This window comes from Nannospalax galili, unplaced genomic scaffold (genome assembly GCF_000622305.1).
Source record: "Nannospalax galili isolate Female #2095 unplaced genomic scaffold, S.galili_v1.0 scaffold960, whole genome shotgun sequence".
NCBI classification, from domain to species: Eukaryota; Metazoa; Chordata; class Mammalia; order Rodentia; family Spalacidae; genus Nannospalax; species Nannospalax galili.
The window spans coordinates 773,516-795,737 of record NW_008348313.1 but is presented as its reverse complement, the minus strand read 5'-3'; the positions used below and the strand labels follow the sequence as shown (position 1 = coordinate 795,737).

General features: G+C 49.6%; 1 protein-coding gene across 1 annotated transcript in view; it reads right to left on the bottom strand.

Moving 5' to 3' along the window:
* Positions 1-726: 726 nt before the first annotated feature.
* Sult2b1 (sulfotransferase family 2B member 1) overlaps positions 727-22,222 on the bottom strand; it is a 31,436-nt gene continuing 9,940 nt past the window's right edge. Inside the window, exons 2-7 of the mRNA XM_008844981.2 lie at positions 12,334-12,476; positions 7,789-7,997; positions 5,442-5,568; positions 4,802-4,896; positions 2,005-2,185; positions 727-932 (exon numbers count right to left, since the gene is read on the bottom strand). Of these exons, the coding sequence (XP_008843203.2) occupies positions 727-932; positions 2,005-2,185; positions 4,802-4,896; positions 5,442-5,568; positions 7,789-7,997; positions 12,334-12,476 (961 nt within the window). The remainder of the gene's footprint in view (positions 933-2,004; positions 2,186-4,801; positions 4,897-5,441; positions 5,569-7,788; positions 7,998-12,333; positions 12,477-22,222) is intronic.

The window sequence follows — 22,222 nt, the reverse complement described above, 5'->3', positions numbered from 1 at the left end:
CACCCATACACAGGACAATGGGTAAACTTAGTCCAGAAGAGGCAAATTCATGGTGATGGAGGTCAGGGGAGGCGCAGAACTGAAAAACAAGGGCTTGGAAAGTGCTGGGGACACAGAGACACGGGGGAATGCCTGGGACAGCCTGAGCACTGAGAAGAGACCAGGTTGCTCCCCTTTGTGTCTGCAAGTAAATTCCTCTGTATCCAAAGCTTTCTTAAACCCTAGAGTTCAGCTGTCCTCCCCCTGACTCCAGAATCTAGACACAGCCTTCTCCCCCAGGGGTCCAGACCCCCTCCTCCTACTGAGATCCAGGATTCCAGGTCCCAGCCTCCTCCCTCAGACCCAGGGGTCCAGATCTCAGCTCTTGGTCCTCAGACTTTTAGAGTCCTTAGCTCCACCCTCTTTCCCTGTTGAATTCATGGCCAGCAAGGGGCTCCCCATGCATCTTTTATTTTGTTTGTTTCATTTCGTTTTTTGAGATGGTTACTAAGTAACCTAGGCTGGACTTGAATTTACAGCCCTCCTGCCTCTACCTCCCAAACACTGGGAAGATAGACATGTCAAACTGGCCCCCTGCAGTACCTTTGTGTTCCATGCCCTGGGCCTCTGTGCCATGCAGTGGATGACTCCACTGTCTCAGGGGTGGGCTGTGTCCCCCACTCACCTGCACCCCTACTTGCCTCCCACAAACATGGCACCAACAAGGGAGCAGTCAGAGTGACAGGTTTATTGTGAGGATCCCAGGTTGGGGTCCTCAGAGGCTGGGCCGGGGCTGGGTCTGGGCTCAGGGTCAGGCTCGCCGTCGGGGCTGGTGTCCTCTGGGGACACGTCCCAGGGGAAGCTCGGCTGCCCCTGCATCTTCTTGCGGTAAACACGATTGAAGGTCTCGCTCTGTGCCACAGTAAAGTGATTCTTCCAGTCACCACTGATCCCTGGAAGGGACAGAGGAGAGGTTTGGGCTGACCCTTGATGGGGTGTTGTCCTTATGCTAATCTCCCAGCATCCTTTCTCACCTCCTGGTCTTGTCAGATATACCCTCAACCTCCCCTTACCATGAGCAGCTACACCATCCTTGTCACTGGGCCACAGCACTCCACACTCACTTCCTTGTTTCCTCACACCCAGGTGACCTCATGCCAACCCTGTCCTTTGCCCTCTGACCCCTCAGATCTCTGTCTAGAACTTGCTTCCATCCTAGCACCCATGCACTCTTTCACAACTTGCATCACCTCAGTGAGCTGCCAGACAGGGTCTCCTCCCCCCTATGCCCCTCAGATGCCCTGTAGGGCCCCCAGTACTGCTGTGATGGCCAGAGAACCTCTGCCAGGCACTCTAGGGGGTGGCTGCACAGGCATGGACAGGCTCACTGTCCCTAGAACTGGCAAGCTGTCCCAGTCGTGGGTCCCCTCGACATAGGATCTGAGTGTAGGTCCTTCCCTCATCTGGTCCTGGGGGCCTGCCCCTTGCCTGCTTGTGACTCCAGGGCAACCCAGTCACATATTAGCAAGTCACCTCTGGTGAGGTTATGGGGCTGCTTGTGGGGGGGTTATGATTTGCCCAGATGTTTTTGTCCCCAGTTCTTGTAATCTAAAACCTGTTACCATGTGGAGAAAGAATCTGGAGATGAGGTGACCATCCTGAATCACTTGGGGGTCCTTTGTTGTCACAGAGTCCTATTTTGTTTTGTTGGGACAGAGTCTCAAGTAGCCCAGGCTGACCTCAAACTCATTATGTAGCTGGTTTAACACTGAATTTTTCTGTACTGGGCATTAACAAATGGGGTTTGTGAGGATGTTAGCCTCATGCAGTTCCAGCCCAGCTTTGGCGGTACCTAGAATGCTTTGTTCCAGTAGGAGACAAGGATGGAGGCAGGTGGGCATGCAGTCCCCTGCTGAGCTCTGAGTGAAGACATCTGTGCTCACAGTGACCTTGGTTCACTCCACGTGACCCCTAGGGAAATGGAGGCCCAGAGAGGCTAAGGACCAGCCTGCAGAGCACAAGTACCTTTGCGTAAGAATGCCCCCCGGCGGTGGTCCAGCAGGCTGGAGGGCAGCAGCGTGTAGTTGGACATGGCGTTTGCCTTCATGGCACTGAAGGCTGAGTGGGCCACTACAGAACCCAGAGCCTCCTCACCCAGAGGCCGACCCAGGAACTCACAGACACGTTCTACAGAGCCACGCAAGTCCTGGGGTGAGAAGAGAAGGAGTCAGAAGTCGGAATGAACTAGGGTGGCCTGGAGGGGTTCCTGCCTTTTTGCCTCAGTTTCCCTAGCTCCAAGTCAAGGTGTTGGGCCTCCCCAGCCTCTAGAGTTCTAAAAGGTTCTGAAGGAGGTTAGAGAGGGTAGGCAGCACCTCACAGAGAACCAACAATTGGAGACACTGGGGCAGGGGATGGGGGTCTGCTCGGCCAGCATGGTCCACCCATTACAGTGCCAGTCTCTTGGGCCTGGTCTCAGCTCTCTCTGTCCCCAACCCAGATCCCTGTCTGTATCAGCCCTGTCCCTCCTGCCTGCCTTCCTTTGCCATGTCCCTACCTCTGTGTCCCCAAAGAATCCATCCTGGCCCTGGACTTACCCTCTCCCTTGAGACCCTTATCTCCCCAGCCTCCTCCCACTTTGGTTCAATATGTCCCTCCCAGGATCCCTGTAGTCCAGAGGCCTTGGCACAGGGCTGTCATGTGCCCTTTGCCACTGACAAGCTCAAATGGCCCCTTCCTTGTGATACTTGGCTCAGGTTCCTGGAGACTGAGCACCAACTGTCAACCAAGCTGTGATCTGAACCCTCCTTCACACTGGTGCTGATCCTGCCATGAGCTTTGGAAAAGAGGTCATGCCCCAGTTGCCAAACACGGGCTCAGAGAGGGGAAGACACTTGTTCAAGGCCACACAGTCCACGACAAGCTAAGACTCAGATCCCCAAAGCCCACAGTCCCCTCAACCTCACAGCCTTCTGAGGCATACACAGCTCCACTGCCTGCTTTTCCAGGTCATTCCTGGTTTCATAACCCTTCATCCTCTGAGCCACAGGCCTGTCCTAGAAACACACATGTAGGTGGTGCCACACACCCCAGGAGTGGCCCAGAAGTTGTGCTAGGCACTGTGGCCCAGTTTTTGCTTTGGAGAATAAAGCTTGATGGAATGCAGGGAGGGAGGCATGGTGCTCAAACCTTTTCTACAAACTTCCATCAAAAGAAATTTATTAGGATAGGAAAAAGACTAAAACATAGGGGCTGCAGGGAATTGCTATGTATCTTAGGCAATGACCAACCCTCTTTGAAGCTCCAGCTTCCTCGTGTATAAACAGTGGTAATAACTTATAGCCATATAAAGTGACCATTTTCACAGCTCAAAATGGATGAGCTACTAGTACTTTAAGTGGTTTAATATATCTACTTTAAAAAATTATATATATATATTATTTTTGAGACAGGGTCTTACTGTATATATCTTTATTGTGTGTATAGGTGGAGGTCAAAGGACAACTTGCAGGAGTTGGTTCTATCCTTCTACCAATGTGGGTCTGAGGTAGTGAACATAGACTTGGTGGCGAGCAACTTTACCCACTGAGCTATCTTGCCAACCCAATTTTTTTTTGAGAGTTATATAGCCAATGATAATCTTGAAGTTTTGATCCTCCTGCTTCCACATCTGGAGTGCTGAGGTTTACAGGCATGCACAACCCTGCCCAGTTTATTTGGTGCTGGGGATCAAAGGACCTGTGCATGCTGGGCAACCACTCTGCTAATTGAGCTACATCCCCAGTCCTAACAAGTGATTTAATCTTTTTTGTTATTTTTGTATTTTTTGAAACAGGATTTCCCAGTGTACCCCAAGCTGGCCTCATACTCCCAGTAGTCCTCCTGTCTCAGCCTCTTAAGTGCTAGATGAAAGGCTTTCGTGGCTACATCTTACATGTGTCTCCCCTCCCTACCTTTGGGACGTAGCTGTGTGCAGGGGCTCCCATGCCTGGCACTTAGCAGCAGGTGAATCTGCTCTTGTTGTGATTAGTCTGGCACACCCTCACTTAACCTGAGCTAGTCATTTCCTCATTATACACTATGCGAAGGCTGGGGTGCAGAAACAGAAAGAATGCAGAGCTTCTGCCTAGAATCTGCCAGTGAGGGGTTGGGGTTATGGCTTATGAGTAGAGAACTTGCCTAGTGTGCACAAGAGCCTAGATTCAGTCTCCAGTACTGCAGGGGAAGGTAACATAGTTAAGTGTGGAACATGCCTGTAATCTCAGCACTTTGAAAGGCTGAAGTGGGAGAGATCTTGAGTTTGAGGCCAGTCTGAGCTACACAGTGAGATCCGGTCTAAAATAGGGGCTGGAGTAGGGGTTTAACTCAGTTGGTAGAGTGCCTGGCTAGTGTGCATGAAGCTCTGGATTTGATCCCCAGCACTATACTCCTGTAATCCCAGCTCTTGGGAGGTAGAGGCAAGAGGATCAGAAATTCAAGGTCCTCCTCACCTACATGCCAAATTTGAGGCCAGCCTGCCTTACATGAGACCCATTTCAAAGAGCGGGGGTGCGGGAGGAGAAGGAGGACAGGGGGAGAGGCAGAGAGAACACAAGAGCAACTCACTCCAGGGCCTTTGCAGTGGCTGCTCTCTCTGTGGAAACACTCTCCCTGCTGCCTATCTCTAGCCATCCCATCTGATCTTGAACTGATTGGCTCATGGTCACACACCTCCCACCTCCAGGTCTCTATATGTTCTGTGACCCCGGTACACATTATAGTGGGGACACCAGTTTTCAGAAGCAGGGTGTGAGGGCGGAAGGCCATGGGCAGAAGCCAAACCTACCTTCTGCAGCTCCTCGTAGGTGATGAACAGGAAGTTCTCTTGGTTCTGCATCCGGATCCAGCCCTTAATGTGGTCAAACCAGGAGCCAAACTGCACTGCAGGCATTGGAGGGTGTGTGAGGGCCATGTGGCTCCCAGGGACCCAACAAGCGATGAAAACCACCTGCTCTGGGTGCCCCATGTCTCCCCACCTCAGCCAAGAATAGAGACCCTCATCTGCTTCTCCAACCCCACCCTGAGCATCCCTTGTCCATCTGTCTAGTCCTTTGACAGCACCTCCATCTATTGCCTCCACAGCACCTCTGACAAGCAGAGGAGGTACAATGTCTCTGCTCTTCTGCCTCTCAGACTGTCTTTCCCACCTCTGTCTCTTCCAGTCTTTAGGTCTTTATCTCTGTCTCACTCTGTTATTTTGTTTCTTTGTATTTTTGTTTTGTTTTGTTTTATGAGACAGGGTCTTCCTACATAGCACTGGCTAACCTAGAACTTACTATGTAGACCACATTAGCCTCAAATTCACAGAGATTCTGCCTCTGCCTCCTGAGTGCTGGGATTAAAAGTTTCTCCCAGTCTCTCTCTCCCCATTTGTCTCTTCCAGTCTGTCAGTCCCTGCCATTGTCTCCATCTTTCCTGGTCCTCACCCTCTCCTTTGAGGAAGTCCTGAAGGAACTGGTCTGGTGTACCAGGATCCTTCAATTGCACAGCAATCTTGGAGTAATGATACAGGGAGACTACCACATCCCGGGGGTTCCGGCCTAAGTAGATCACCTGCATGCAGACAGGGAAGGAGAAAAGGTGTCAGATACTGGTGGGACTCAGGCCCTGAGACTGCCTGCCCAGGCACCCTCTCTTCTGACTCTGCAGCAGGAATCACTCTCAGCTAAGCTAAGCTGGCTCAGCTCAGCTCAGCTCATCCTGCAGAGGACACCCTCCTCTAGCCACACTGGAGGACACTGTTTCTGGGCCAGTTTGGCTTCTGGGAATAAAGCACCGAGGAGGAAGGCCTGGGGTTCAGGATGGGGGGATCAGAGTGCATGCTGACCAGGAGATGGCTATCTCCTTGATAGCCCTGGCTTCCCACTCTCCAAAGGGCCTGAGAGTCTGCACATGGGCCTTCCATCCTCCCTTGCACTCAGGGCTATTCAGAACCATCTCCCTGGAACTATCTCCCAGGCTGAGGCTAAGAGCTCTAGGCCAGACCCCATGTCTAGGTTGCTTGTTGGCTGGGCCCTGTGGAGCCCAAACACCTTCACAGGCTTGCACCGTCCTGTCCTCCACAATCTGTTAATGCCTCATCTCCATGTAGGAGGTCCCTGGAAAACTGATTGGGCTTCTCAAAAGCCCAAGACTTAGATAATCTACAGAACACTCTGGAAGAGTCTGAAGGAACTACCACGTGTGGGGAAGGCAGGTACTAAGAGGAACCTTAGTGCTTCCAGGAACAGTGAAGCTTTGGAGACCAGGCTTGGGGATGCAGGTGCCTCCTGGGTCCTCCTCAACCCTGAACAGCCGATAGCTGATGATATCAAAAATTGATGGTAAGAGGTCAGCTGGTAGGTGCTATCAGGTCTCCTGGACTGTCTACCCCTGACTTTGTCCAGCACCATAATGGGAATGTAAGAGCTGGGCATGATGTTCTAGCCTGTTATCCCAGCATTTGGGATATTGAGGCAGGAGTTTAAGGCCACAAGTTTAAGGCTACCCAAGGCTGCTTAGTGAATTTGAGGCAAGCTGTGCAACACAGCAAAACTTTGCCTACCCCCCAAACAGAAACAAAACAAAGTGGGCCCAAGCCCAGATCCTTCCCTCCATGCCTACCATCCCATCCAGTCACCACCTCTTCCCTGCACCCAGGCAGTGGCCTCTCTGGTCTCCCTGCTCCTGCCAAGCCCTTAGCAGTCAGCCCCCATCCATAGCCCTGAGTGCAGGGGAGGATGGGAGGCCCATCCCTGCAGCCAGAGGACGCCCATGAGTCTGGGCTAGCTCTTGTTTCCTGTGCTCACAGTCCTCTCCCCAGATGGTTCCACAGCTCTGCACCTGTTGGCCCCTGCTGTCCCTGATCTTATGCCTATCTCTCTCCCCCTGGTTCCAGGGCTCCAGCCACACAGGCTTCCTTTGCTCCAAAAACACACCTTACTCAACCTAGGGCCTTTGCATCTGCTTTTCTTCTGTCCAGTTGCCCCTAACTGGGGTCTACTCTAGATTACTCTGTTTTTGTTCTCTTTGGTTTCTATTTATATTTACTTGATATTTATTATTTTTAAATATTTTATTTATTATTTTCATTTTATGTGTATTCGTATATTGCCTGCATGTAGGTAAGTGCACCCGTGTCATGCAATGCCCTCGGAGCACAGAAGAGGCCTTCGGATCCCCTGGAACTGGAGTTATGGACAGTTGTTAGCTGCCATGCGGGTGCTGGGATTTGAACCCCGGGTCTTCTGCAAGACCAGTCAGTGTTCTTAAATGCTGAGCTATCTCTCCAGCCCCGATATTTATTTATTTTTATTTATTTATTTCAGACAAAGTCTCATGTAGGCAGACTGGCTTCAAACTTGCTCTTTAGCCAGGAATAACCTTGAATTTCTGATCTTCCTACCTCTACCTCCTGAGTACTGGGCTTATAAATGTATACCATCAAGCCCAGTTTATGTTGTGCTGGGGATGGAGCTCAGAGCTTTATGTATGCTAGCCAGGCACTCTACCAACTGACATATGTCCCTAGCCCCTCTTTTCTATTTATAGTTTTTGGGTTTTTTGCAACAGGGTAGGTAGACTGACCTGGAACTCATGGTATCCTTCTACTTCACCCTCCTGAGTGCTGGGATGGCAGGCACACATGACCAGGCCTAACCTAGCACCTGCTCCATTTTAGTTGGTGGGGTCCCAAGTGCCAGCATTTTCACCTGTGTATTTACCATCTGATGGCAGCTACTCAGCCAGCAGTCAATCTAGCACCCTCGTCTCCTAATAGCAAGCCAGCCTCACCTTGGCCTTGGAGTTGAATACGGCCTTGGGAAACAGCTGGATGGGGAGGTGGGAGCTCATGAGACGGGGACTGGGCTGGTCTGGAATGCTGAAGGCGCTCACAATGGTCTCGCACCAGGGTGCGCGTTGCCAGATGGGCACAGAGTGGATCCATGAGGGATCCCCATCTTTCAGGATTAGACAGAGGATCTCAATCATCCAGTTGGTGCCTGTCAGGGGAATAGGGAGGTTAGTCAGCTCAGGTAGATGGAGTGAGAAGGTGGGGACATAATCACATTCCAAATGACAGCACCTATCAAGCACTGGGCCTGAAACCTGCTGGGAAGGCAGGGACCAGAGCAGAGAACCTCTCTAGGTATGGTAATGCACACCTGTCACCCCAGCACTTGGGAGGTTGAGGCTGAGAGAGAAGGATCACTGTGAGTGTGAAGCCAGTCTGGGCTATAGTGTGAGACCCTGTCACAAACAAACAAACAAACCAAATAAAAAACCAAGGGGCTGGAGAGATGGCTCAGTGGTTAAGAGCACTTGCCGTTCTTCCAGAGGACCCAGGTTCAACTATCAGCAACCTCACAATTGTCTGTAACTCTAACTCCTGGGAGACCTGGCTCCTCTGGTCTCTTCGGGCACCTGCACTCATGTACCTCCTCCCTTACAATATATACACAAAATTAAAAATTAAGGGGCTGGAGAGATGGCTCAGTGGTTAAGAGCACTGGCTGCTCTTGAAGAGAATCTGGGTTCTATTCCCATCACCCATGGCAGCTAACAACCATCTGTAACTCTAGTTCCAGGGGATCCAACACCCTCTTCTGACCTCTGCAGGTATTGCATGACATGGGTGCACTTACATACATATACATTCAGGCAATACACTCATACACATAAAATAATTTTTAAAAAATTTTAAAAATTAAAAGAACTGGGTGTGGTGGCACATGCCTTTAATCACAGCATTCAGGAGGCAAAAGCAGCTGGATCTTTGTAAGATCAAGGCCAGCTTGGTCTATATAGCAGATTCCAGGCCAGCTGGGGCTACTGGGAGACCCTGTCTCAAAAAGAACAACAACAAAAATTAAACAAAAGCAAAAAAAAAAAACCCCCAAAAAAACAGAACCAGCGAGACAGCTCAGAGGCAAAGATACTTGATAACAAGCCTGACAACATGAGTTCAATCCCCAGGACCCATACAGTGGAAGGAGAGAATGGATTCCCACAAGTTGTACTCTGACATCCACATGTGTGCTGTGACGTGTGCACACATCAGACAAACGAATAAATGTAAAAAAAAAAAAAGAGAGAGAGAGAGCTGGGTGTGGTGGCACATGTCCTTAATCCCAGCCACAGAAGGCAGAGGCAGGCGGATCTCTGTGAGACTGAGGCCGGCCTGGTCTACATAGTGAGTTCCAGCCCAGCTGGGGCTACAGGAAGACCCTCTTTCAAAAGACCGAAAAAAAAAAAAAAAGAAAAAAAAAGCAAGTGACACTGGGAGATGGCTCCTGCTAGCGCAGGCCAGTTGCCCACCAGACCTGCTCCATTTTCTTGCTGGGAATATGACAAGGCTCTTTTTTTCAGGGGGAGGGGGCATGTGTCTGCATCTGGCCCTAGCCAAGGGATGCAACATTTTCATGGTGGCTCGAGAACCCACCCCTCTGAGTCTTGTTGACTCTTCCTCTCTGGCTGGTCCTGAGACCCTGAGCCTCCTGGGAGCAGCTGTGGCCAATTCCCTTCCCAAATCTCTGCTCACTTGCAGGACAGTCTGCAGCTTACCTGTCAAGCCATCTCACCAGTGCTCTTCTTTTTGTATTTTTTTGTGGTACCAGGGATTGAACCCTGGGTTTCAGAAATGCTAGGTGGGTGCTCTACTGTTGAGCCGTGCTTCCAGCCCCTCACTGGCGAATTATTGGAAGGTGCTTTGAGCTGAGCTACAGCCTTCGCTTTTCAAATATTTTTTAATTGAGACAGGGTCTCACTAAGCTGCCCAGGCTGACCTTTTTAGGGTCCTCCTTTCTCACCCTCTAGCCTGGCTAGCTAGGACAGCAGGCCTGACTTATCCTGGCTTATCCCTTGTATCTGAATGCCATGTCGCAGGATGGAGCCCTGCACTATCTAGGAGCCCACAGCAGATGAGATGATGGGATGGCAATTGTCCTTGGCCAGTTTCCTCTTGGATCATTAGCACAGGGCCTGTGGTGTGGGATCCTGTGCCTCTGCAGAAGTCTCTCCAGGGGCCTGCGCACTCGGTTCCCAGCCACCAGCAGAGGGCGCCAGAGGAACATGAATTGTCACGAGGTTTGCTCCCAGGGGCTGCTCACACCAGCTCAAAGGGACTAAAGGTCAGCCCTGCAGGGGACCCACAGCCCCCTCCCCTCCACCCAGGACATCTCATCACCCATTCCAACCTGGATGGTGGGAAGCCAGGAGGTCCAACTCCCGGATTCAGTTCCCCTGCAGAGGACTGGGCCGTGCCTGCTGCTCCTCTAGGCTCTTGGGGTTTTGTACTTGCAGCCCAGGTTACAAGTGAGCTTCCTTCTTTTTCTCTCTCCCTTTAAAGATTTATTTATTTTTATTTTATGAGTATGAGTGCCTGTATGTACATGCACCCTGTGCAGTGCCCACGGAGGCCAGATGAGGGCATCAGATCCCCTGGAACTGGAATTAAGGATGGTTGTTAGCCTCCCATGTGAGTGTTGGGAATCAAACCCAGGTCTCTGCAAGAGCAGTCAATGCTCTTAACCACTGAGCCATCTCTCTAGCCTCTCCACTGTGTGTATTTTTAAAAATATTTTATTATTTTTATTTTATGCGTATGCATGTATTGCCTGCATGTAGGTAAGTGCACCCATGTCATTCAATGCCCGCGGAGGTCAGAGAGGGCGTCGGATCCCCTAGAATTGGAGTTACAGGCATGTTAGCTGCCATGTGGGTGCTGGGATCTGAACCCGGGTCTTCTGCAAAAACAGCCAGTGTTCTTAACCACTGAGTCATCTCTCCAGTCCCTCCACTGTGTATAGTAACCATTTTGAGTTCTGTTTTCAGGCATTTAAACGCAACATTGTTTTGCAGCTGTCACCCCTATCCACCCAAGAGCTTACCATTTTTCCAAATGGAAACTGTACTCATTAGGCAAATGCCCCATTTCCCACCTCCCTTGCAGTCCCTGTTACCTGACACCCTGTTGTCTCTCCCTAAGGGGCAAGCATGACTAGTCTAGGGCCTGTTCAATTCCTTTTGTGTCTGGCTTAGTATGGTGTTTGTAAGTCACCTGCATAGTAACATCATGAGTCAGATCCTTTTTTATTGTTGTTGTTGTTGTTGTTGCGAATGGGTCTCATGTGGCTCAGGCTGGCTTCAAACTCAGTCTAAGATGAGGATAACCTTGAAGTTCTGGTCCTTTACCTCTCCCTCCAGACAGATGGGATTACAGGTGTGTGCCACTCTGCCTCACTCTCCTGTCAGCCTCTGCTGCCAACTTGACACAGCACAGAGTTATCTGAGGGAGTGCCTATTGGAAGAGTGCTTCAATCAGATTGGCCTGTAGGCATGTCTGTGGGGGACTGTCTTGATTGCTACCTGATGAAGGAGGGCCCAGTCCACTGAGGGCAGAGCCTGGGCTGGTAGTCCTGAGTCATATAAGAAAGCTAGCTGAGCAAGCCAGTAGGCTAGTAAGCATCATCCTTCATGGCTTCTGCTTGAGTTTCAGCCCTGGCTTTCCTCAGTGATGAACCTGGAAATGTAAACCAAACCCTTTCTGCCCCCAATGGTTTTGTCAGTGTTTTATCACAGCAATGGAAACCAAACTAGAACACTAGCTCTCCTTCTTGTTTTTTTTTTTTTTTTTTTTGTTACAAAAGGCATTTAAAAAAATTTTTTTGGTCTTTTTGAGACAGGGTCTCCCTGTAACCCCAGCTGTTCTGGAACTATGTAGACCAGACTGGCCTTGAACTCACAGAGCTCCTCCTGCCTCTGCCTCCCCAGTGCTGGGATTCAAGGTGGGTGCCACCACGCCCAGCTCTTTCCTCCTTTTTAAAGGCTGAATATCCATATGTGAGTTCAGAATGCAAAGGAAGGGAAGCACAACCCTTCTTCCCGTCCACAAAAATTTAGGGAACATTTGTGACGCAGCTCTCTGAGAGTGAGAGAAACAGATCAGTAAAATTACACCATGAATCTGGGCCGGGCTTGGTGGCACACACCTGCCATCCCAGCACCTGAGAAGCTGAGGCAGGAAGATCAGGAGTCCAAGGCCAGCCTGAGCTACATGAGAACCTGTCTCAACAACAATCACAGCAAAACAGGGCCCATCAAACCACACAGTGATTGGTGGTAATGCTGTGAGGGCTGAGGAGACAGAGAGGACCAAGGGGTGCTGTTTCAACCCAGGAGGCTGGGGAGCAAGATTAGTCAGGCCTTCTGAGTCCAGCTGGGGCAGAGAGTTAGTGGGAGTAGCAGGGGACACTCCCAGCAGGACAGCAGCCTGCACTGAGCAGGCCCTTCCCTTCCCTTGACCTTACTCCTCAGCACCCAGGTCAACCCCACAGGTACCTGACTTGGGGTAGGTGACAATGAAGATGTCCTCATCCCGCACATCGGATGTGTTCTCCGCCAGGCTGAGGCTCTCGGGTGAGTACATGCCAACTGGGAAGGGGATGTCTTTGTACCTGAAGTATTCGCCCTGCAGCTTCTGGCTGTGGGAGGGGAAGGGAGACTGTGAGGAAGAACAAAGAAGTGGGCAGAAAGTTAAAGGGCCCCTTCACTCCCACCTTGATGAGGAGTGGCCTTTCTCTGAGCCTTATGTGTGCACCTAAAAAGTGGGAGTGCTTCAAGTCCCCCACGACAATTCTGTGATGTCATGATTATTCCCATATTATGGAAGCAGAAAGCTGGGCACAGAAAGGGGGAGTGACCAGCCAAAAGCCACACAGGAGGCTTTGCACCTTGTGTCTGCAAAGTGGAGCTAAGCACTTTCCATATGTTTGTTCTACATCCCAACCCTGAAGGGGGACGCCATGTCACCAGGCCATTTTATAAATGAGGAATCCAGGGAAAGGCGGCAGGTGCTCTGCCCACACCACACACTGCAGAGCCCACATGAAAACCCTAGATGACTCATCCAGAAACTAAAATGATCTAGCTGTTTTTCCCAAAGCTATGACGTGTTGATGCACCACAGGATTAAGTTTCCAAAAGGAGGATTGAACCTAGAGCTTCCCACATGGTACAGGAAGTGCCCCTCACCGGGGGACTCTAGGCAGGGGCTCCACCACTGGGCCACACCTCAGCCTCTCAATGGGGGAGTCTAGGCAGGGGCTCTACTGCTGAGCCACACCCCAGCCCCTCACTGGGGGATTCTGGGCAGGGGGTGTCTACCACCGAGCCACCCCCTCAGCCATATTCATTTGTTGGAGACAAAGTCTCATTGTTACTGTGTCTGTCCTTGAACTTTTGATCCTTCTGCCTCAGCCTCCTAAGACTCAGCTGGGATGTGTATTTTGTCTAATGTTTTTTCAATCAGGAAGCCCGAACCTCAGCCCTCCCATGTCAGGTCAGTGCTCTGCCACTGAGCTGCAACCCTTGGAACATGTATTTTGAGTGAGAAAAATTACAGTGTATCATTTCATCCTAAAGGAGAACAAATACCCACAAAAATTCCAGAAAAATCAGAGACTGGTTACATCTGCCTCATACCATTGAACAGGAAACTGTCAGGCTGGAGAGATGGCTTAGTGGTTAAGAGCACTGGCTACTCTTGCAGAGGATCCAGGTTCAGTTCCCAAGAATCCACATGGTGGTTAACAATCATCCATAACTCCAGTTCCAGGGGAATCTGACGCCCTCTTCTGATTGCGTCATTGCTTGAGTGACACAGGTGCACTTACATACATGCAGGCAATACACTCATACACATAAAATAAAAATCATAAGAACGCCAGGTGTGGTGGCACATGCCTTTAATCCCACACAGGCAGATCTCTGTGAGTTCAAGGCCAGCCTGGTCTACATAATGAGTCCAGGCCAGCTGGGGCTACAGGGAGACCCTGTCTCAAAAAAAAAAAAAAAAAAAAAGACCAAAAAAATTAAAAAATAAAAATAATAAGAGCTGGGTGTGGTGGCACACACCTTTAATCCCAACCCTTGGGAGGCAAAGGCAGGCAGATCTCTGTGAGTTCAAAGTCAGCATGGTCTACATAAGGAGTTCCAGGCCAGATGGGGCCAGAGACAAAAATAAAATAAAATAAAAATAGTGAAATATTATAAAAAAAGAAAAGAAAAGAAGAGACTGTCTGCAGACATGTAGTATAGGGAACTGGCTTCTGTCCTTGACTTAATGTCACTTTACCTTAGCAAAGTAAATGTTTCTGGGAGCAATTCCTGCCCTCTGCCATCACAAGGTAATTTAGCTGTTCACCCCTAACTTGAACTGCATCAGTGTCCCACAGAGCCCCAGGGAAATGCCTGCCACGCATGTCTTCCCTCTTAGTATGGAACTGACTGGCGACTCTGGGAGGTTGGGATAGGCAGAGCTGTGGATGATACGAACTGTTCTTAAAAACTCTCACTTTGAGTCAGACTAGTGGTGTAAGCCAGTCATCCCAGCGATTCAGAAGATTGATGCAAGAAGACAGAAAGCTCAGGACTGGCTTCAAGAACTTAGTGAGACTCAGTTTCCAAAAGAAAGAATAGCTGGGTATGGTAGCCTATGCCTTTAATTCTAGCATTGGAAGGCAGAAGTAGGCAGATCTCTGTGAGTTCAATGCTAGCCTGGTCTACAAAGCAAGTTGCAGGCCAGAAACAGCTACATAGTGAAAATGTCTCAAAAACAAAAAGCAAAGCAAAATAAAAAAAAATTAGAAGAGGGGCTAGAGAGGTGGTTCAGGAGTTACAAGTGCTTGTGCCACCATGCCTGGCAGGATTATAATTTTTTTAAAAAAAGGAAAAAGAGTGTTTGAAAATGTAGTTCAGTGGTAGAACACTGCCTAGAATCCCCCAGTGAGGGACTGGGGTGTGGCTCAGGGGTGGAATCTCTGCCTAGAATCCCCCAGTGAGGTGCTGGGATGTGGCTCTAGTATATTGAATACTCAGAACTATAACAATGATGTTGATGATGACAGTTTGGTTCTGAATATACAGGTGACCCTGGGTGGAGGAAGGAACCAGGAGTGCATTATTATGTGCCTCAGGTTTTCCTATGCAATAACTGCCACCTCTAGCTCAGGACTGTATCTGCATAGGGAAAACATTGTACCAAAGTCGGCTAAATATTCCCAGATAAGAACTGCAGGGTCTATGAATGGTTAGCATGCAGCATCCCACAAACCTGAGCTAAAATGACCATTTCCCACACTGGATACACCACCATTAAGGTGGCCTGCTCAGGCCAGCCTTCACCACAGTAAGCCTTTGTTAGTAAGTTGTAAATACTTCAGATACTCCATTTTTTTCAGTGATGTCATCATTTTTCCCATAGGTTGAGCCTGAGGATGGAATCTGTGATGTCACCAGTTACCAGGTAGATTTAGCCCAGGGTGGGCGGGAACAATGAGGTCAGCGGTTACCAGTTAGACTAGCTAATGAATGCCTGCCCACGGCTGTGCCATGCCTGCCTTGCCTCCTTGAGCCTCAGTTTCCTCATCTGTTACAAGTGGATAGTGTAATCACTGCTTCTAACCTTTACTTTACCCGAGGATTACAAGGGCTCATATATCTTAAGTGCTGGTCTCTTGAGAGGCATTTGGTAGCCTGAAGTATGATTTAGTCTTTGATCTCAACAACTCCTTCAGGGAGCTATTTCCTTCCCGTTAAAGGAGAGAGAAACTGAGTCAGTTTCCAGGGAAGGATTCTATGCCCTCAGGAGCCCTGAAATGTTCATTGGATGAATAAGTAAATTAATAGGGAAACTTGGGCCATGACAGAAGCAGTTACAATTTCTGAATGGAGCTCAGAGAGGCCATGGAAGGCTGGAGGCTGCTGGTACTTAAGTCATGTGTATGTGAATTAATGAATGAGTGATGGATCAACAAATATGTGAATTAGTGAATGAGTGATGGAATAAACTAAATAGAGCGAGTGAATAAATGAAGGAGTAAAGGAAAGTCCCAGACCATGGGGCCCCTGGCTGAGCAGAAGACCAGCAGCAGAATAAATAACTCTCCTCATTTCATGAATGAAGATGGACTGTTTCCACATGTTCCTACAGTGCAGGTAGAAAATAAGGACCAGGGAGGTCAAGAACCTGGCTCAGGCCACACAGCAAACATCAAGTATGTACAGCGGTACACTTACAGTCCCAAGACTGGGGAAGGTTGAGGCAGGAAGATTGCAGAGAAGTTTATGCTTCTGAGCCTTTGTATGTGCTAACCCTTGTCCTTTCAAATCAAGCAAAGGCTGAAAGAGCTAGGGTCTGAACCCAGGATTCAGTGGTTCCTCAGCCCTGTAGTCTCTGGAGCCCTGCTGCCCTGCCAGTGCACGGACCACAAGCCGTCCTCTGAGGCCTGTGTGGCTGCTGTTGCTCCTGCCAGGAATGTGATCTGATTAGCCTTATGTATCTGAAAACTGTGTGTGCCCTCTTCCCAGGCTGGGGAGCAACTTGTCCTCTTCCTGGGTCACAGGTCTTGTTTGTTCCCTCATAATGTGTCTAGGGCCTAGCGTGCACCTGTCACTGTTTGATTAGAGGACCACAGGTGATGAGCCTGGTGGCCAGAGGGGCAGCCAGCAAGGCTTGGCTGAGGTCCTGCCCTTTGCCTGGAGGTCACTGGCTGACCAGGACCCCAGGACATGGGACTCTGAGAATTGCTGAGTCCCTGGCCCCTCCTGCCAGCTTCTGTATCCATCTCTCTAATGCCTGTTGCCCCTAGGTCACAAAACTGCCTCACCAGCTCTCATTCCCAGTGTCTAACACCCACAGATGTTTCTTCACATTAAAACTCCTAGTGATGGAGGGCAGGGCCTGCCCAGCCCTTTGGGGAGGGGAAGGAAGGACTGAATTTGGACAGGTTCAGATTTGAACCCTGTTTTACCAACCAGCTATGTGATGTTAGCTACACAGCTTGATGACTCTGTGCTTCAGTTTCCATATCTGCAGGAGGGCATAAAGAAACACCACCATCACCGAGACTGCTGCAGTCACCATGTTTCTGTGTTTCTGCCTCTAACTTGGCCCAACAGTCAGTTCCTCCTACCAGTAAGGGGAGACCCAGCTAGGGCCAAGTGGCTCCTGCCCTTCCCTTGCTCAAACCCACAATTAAAGTGGGAGCCACATCTTTACAAGGGTCTTCAAGGCATTGCCCATCTGGGCCCCCTCCTTCTGGGCCATCATCTCCTGTTCGCCCACCACACTGGCCTCACCCTCCCTCCCACACTCAGATGTGATCCTGCCAAGGGGCCTTTGCACTGGCTGTTCCTTTGTCTTCATTCAGTCCCTGACTCTCACCCTCCCCACGGCGTTTGCCATGACGTCATGTGATCCTTGTCATCAACAATGGGCCAGCCACACATCCTCCAGCCAGCTCCATCCCTGCCCTCCTCCATCCCCTTCTGAATCAATTCAGTTCACAGTGTGATTTTGAAATTGTTGGGTCCAAAAACGGTCCCTCCCTCCCTCCCTCTCTCTCTCTTTCTTTTCTTTTTTGTCTTTTTTCGGAGACAGGGTCTCCCTGTAGCCCCAGCTGGCCTGGAACTCACTATGTAGACCAGGCTGGACTTGATGTAACAGAGATCCACCTGCCTCTGCCTCCCGAATGTGGGGATTAAAGGCAGTGCCACCATACCTGGCCAGAGATGCTTTTTCACTCAGACTTTTGGATTTTTGGAATACCTGCTCACACACAAAGAAATGCCCTGGGGAAGATGCCCAAGTCTAAACTCCAGTTCAAAAATGCCCCTTGAACATGCAGCCCTGAAATGATTTCATGAAATATATGTTTAAAATTTTTTTTTCTTTTTTTTTTTTTTTTTTGGTCTTTTTGAGACAGCGTCTCCCTGTAGCCCCAGCTGTCCTGGAACTCACTGTGTAGACCAGGCTGGCCTTGAACTCACAGAGATCTGCCTGCCTCTGCCTCCCAAGTGCTGGGATTAAAGGTGTGCACCATGGTTTTTTTTTTTCTTTTAAGATAGGGTCTTACTATGTATTCCTGGCTGGCCTGGAACTCCCTCTGTAGACCAGGCTGGTCTTGAACTCAGAGATCTGCCAGCCTCTACCTCCTGAGTGCTGGAATTTAAGGCACCTGCCACCAAGCCTGTCTTCATGGGATATTTTCAGAGTGCCTCATTTTGGCATTGATGTGTCTCATGAAGCCACAGGTACAACTTTCCACCTGTGATATCAATCTAGAACTCAAATAGTTCTGGATTTTGGAGTACTTGGGGCTTTGGATTTCCTGAATGGGGATAACCAAGTGGTAGTTTCTGCTCAGGGGCTTTTGATAATTATTTAAATTTTTTGTCTGTCTTTTTTGGCTACTGTTTCTGAAACATTGCTAGCAGAGCCTGTAACAGAGAGAGACCCTCCACCACGTTGGATCTGCTAGACGGATGGAAGTTTCAAGGCACAGATATCCCCAAACTTGTGGACCCCATCAGCAGTCCCATGAGGCTTCTGACCATCCCTGCCTTACAGAGGAGCAAATAGAGGGTCATAGAGGCAAAGCCACCTAGCTAACATCACACAGCCACAGAGGGCAGAGCAAATCTGAACCTAGACAGGTCAGGAATTCACGAAGTTGACTCCCGGCTACTCAGAGAGTTCCCAGTCACCACTGCATTAAGCCCCACCACCATGTCAGTCTCACAGGTTGGTAACTATTATAATTAATACAACTTGATGAAGTATCATAACACCTACAAGGTATGAAGTAGTGTATCTTCCTCCTGGGTGTTTATCCAGGAGAGACACATGCGAATCACTAAGCACACCTGTTCGTCCCCTCTGTCCATAATGGCCAAGAACAGGGGCCACCCCACTGGCCTTTACCCAGCATACAGCCGTGCATGGCAGGCACAGCCTCAAGGCTGACGCGCTGATGTGAATGGGCCACAACTGTCTTGAGATGTCATATGAGGAGTAGATGCTGGTCAGAGTGGGTGAGAGGCCGTGTCCCCATGTCTCCATGACCAGCCAGTTGAATCATGGCTTCCAAAGGCGTCTGTGTCCCCACAGCCTGGGAACTGCCCCCATTGTATGGCAGGAGGGTCACATCAGATACCTCGGACAGAGTTCCAGTCCCCGCCCCCGACACACACACACAAATTAGGGACCAGAGAGATGGCTCAGTAGTTAAGAGTACTGGCTGCTCTTGCAAAGGACCCAAGTTCAGGTCCCAGCACCCAGGGTGGCTCATAGTCACCTGTAACTCCAGTTACAGGGCATATGATGCCCTCTTCTTGCACCTGCAGGCATGTAGTACACATACATATGCTTAAGCAAACACTTATACACATAAAATCTTTTAAAAAATTAAAAATTTAAAAGAGCCAGCAAGACAGCTCAATGGGTAAAGGCACTTGCCGTCAAGCCCAATAACCAGAGTTTGATCCCCAAAGACCCATTTTACAATAGGAGAGAATCAACTCCACAAAGCTGTCCTCTGACTTCCACACTGTGGCATGCACATCCACACGTGCATCACACACACACACACACACACACACACACACACACACACACACACACAACATACACACACACACACACACACACACACACACACACACACACACCAATAAATACAAATACAAATAAACCAAAATAAAGTGCTGGAGAAATAGCTCACTTGATAAAGTGTTTGCCACACAAGCATAAGGGCTTGTGTTTGATCCCCAGCACTCACATAAAAGCCAGCATCGCTGTACATGCTTGTAATCCCAGCACTGGTGAGGTAGAGAAAGGAGGATCCTTGGAGCTTGCTGGCCAGCCAGCTCACCATAATCAACAATCTCCATGTTCAGTGAGAGACCCTGTCTCATAAAAAGATAGATGTGGCTGGTAAGATGGGTCTGTGGGTAAAGGCACTTGTTGCCAAGCTTGACCACCTGAATTTCCTTGCTGGAACCTACGGTTAGAAGAGTGAATGGACTCTTGCAAGTCCTGTGGCCTCCATGTATACACACACATGCAATAAATAAATAAATGGTAGATAGCACTTTAGGAATGACAGCCAAGTTGACCTGTGACTTTCACATGCAAACACATAGCTGCACACCTATACACCTGCACACACACACACACACACACACGCACACACACACACACACACAAACATGCATACAGCCAAGGCTGGTCTCAAACTCACTAAGTAGTTGAGGATGACCTTGAACTCCTGATCTTCCTGCCTCTACTTCCCAAGTGCAGGGAATGGAACCAAGTGCCTCATGAAGGGACCCCCCCTGAAATGTATGGGGTTATACTAGGCCAGCATTCCACCAACTGAACCACATCCTGAGCCCATGATTCTGTCTTTAAGAGCCTCATTCAGAGAGATACTTAGTACCCATTACTACAATGACACAGTGGCCCAAGAGCAACCCTTTTAGCCACCCAGGATAAGTAGAAAGTCACCCTGCCCCACTGGAGGATGTGTCAACCTGAACCCTCTGTTCTGGGGACAATGCTGTGTGATGCCCAAAGGCAGCTTCAGCCTTCTTCACCTGAGGGCAGCTAGTTTGTCTGTCATTCACCAGTCAAGAGCTGAGGGTGAGAGATGCAACAAGAATCCCCATGGCAGCCTCTGTCCCTGTGAGTGACAGTGCCAACTCCCCACAATGTCACTGTGCACTGTATAGATCAGAAGGTGATGGGGTGTGTGGGGCTGAGGCAGGGGGATTGCAAGTTTGAGGCCAGCCTGGGCTATGTAGCCAGACCCTCTCTCATAATAAAGGAAGAGGAGGGGAGGGAGGGTGAAGAAGAGGAGGAAGAAGTGGAAGGGGAGAAGGAAGAGAAAGAAAAGGAGGAAGAGGAGGAGGTGAAAATGGGGGAGGAGGAGATGGGGTAAAATCTGAGCTCTCAGTGACAGTGTCTGGAGCGGGAAGCTGGAGGCCAGGGAAGACCCTCTGAGAAAGCTTGTGGTAATCATCTGACGGAGGGGCTATGGGATTTGTGTGGAGATGAGGCAGCAGATGGATGGCTTGTCCCACTTGGCTGGCTTCACTCCTGCTGGGGTCAGATAACCAGAGTCTTCCAGCTTCAAACACCTCATGGTCAGTGTTCATGAGAGTCCAGCACCTGCCTTTGCCTGCCAGGAATACCCTTGTTCATCTCCTGGCTCACCTCCCTGCTTGGAGCGTGTCTGGACCAGCGTCCCCAGGCCAGCGTCCCAGACAACAGAATGAATCATCCTTTTACCAGAGCCAGAGAAAATGTACTGGACAGTCATCCACTTAACCTCCCTGGGAGACCCATTCCCAACGTTTCTATACTGCACGGCTGGCTCTGGCCAGGGATATCACTGCATCAGTTTCCATCTTCTTTGCTCTTTTCCCACCATTTAATATTTAGTGACTATTTTCTTTGTCTATTCCCTTTTTTCACTGAGCTGGGATTGTATTCCACCTTCCGGAACCAGTGAGCAATGGGGAGGGGGCAGTACCTGTTGTTCAATGAACAAATAAATGGGACCCCCCTGAAATGTATGGGGTTATGTAGATGCCCTTGAGAAATTACCCAATGAAAGAGATATGAGATGCTGATTGCAACACGGTTTGAAGAGGGGCTAAAAGCAAGAGGGAATAAATCAGCGCTCTGTAAACACTGGTTCCCAGCCAGCCACTCACAAAGATGTCTTTACATCATGATAGGCTCCTCAGCTGGCAACCTGTCCATTTCTGAAGTTTACTACACATAAATGTCTGCTCTGAGCAAGCTCATAAACAGGCTGAATTATAGTCAGTCATTGAAGCCTAGAATGTGGAGAGGCAAAGGTCCTGGTATGTGGGACTCATGTCAAAACCCATCAGAGAAGCCAGGCCTGGTGGGACAGCTTGTCACTCCAGCACTCAGGAGTCTGAGGAGAAAGATCACAAGTTCAAGGCCAGCCTGGAAACTTAGTGAGACCTTGTCTCAGAATAAAAAGTAAAAGGAGAACCTGGGCTGGGCATGGTGGTGCACAACTTTAATCCCAGCACTTGGGAAGCAGAAGCAGGGGCATCTCTGAGATTGAGGCCAGCCTTGTCTACATAGCCAGTACCAGGCCAACAGGGGTTATAGGAGACTCTGACTCAAAAACACAAAAAGTAGAAGGGAGACTGGGGAGATGGCTCAGCAGTTAAGAGCACTTCCTGCTCTTCCAGAGGACCCAGGTTCAGTTCCCAGCACCCACGTGAAGTGGCTCACAACCACCTGTAGCTCCAACTGCAGGGAATCTTATGCCTCCTTCTGACCTCTGGGCACTGCACTCATGTGCACATATCCACACACAGACACATGCATAAAAATAAAAAGTAT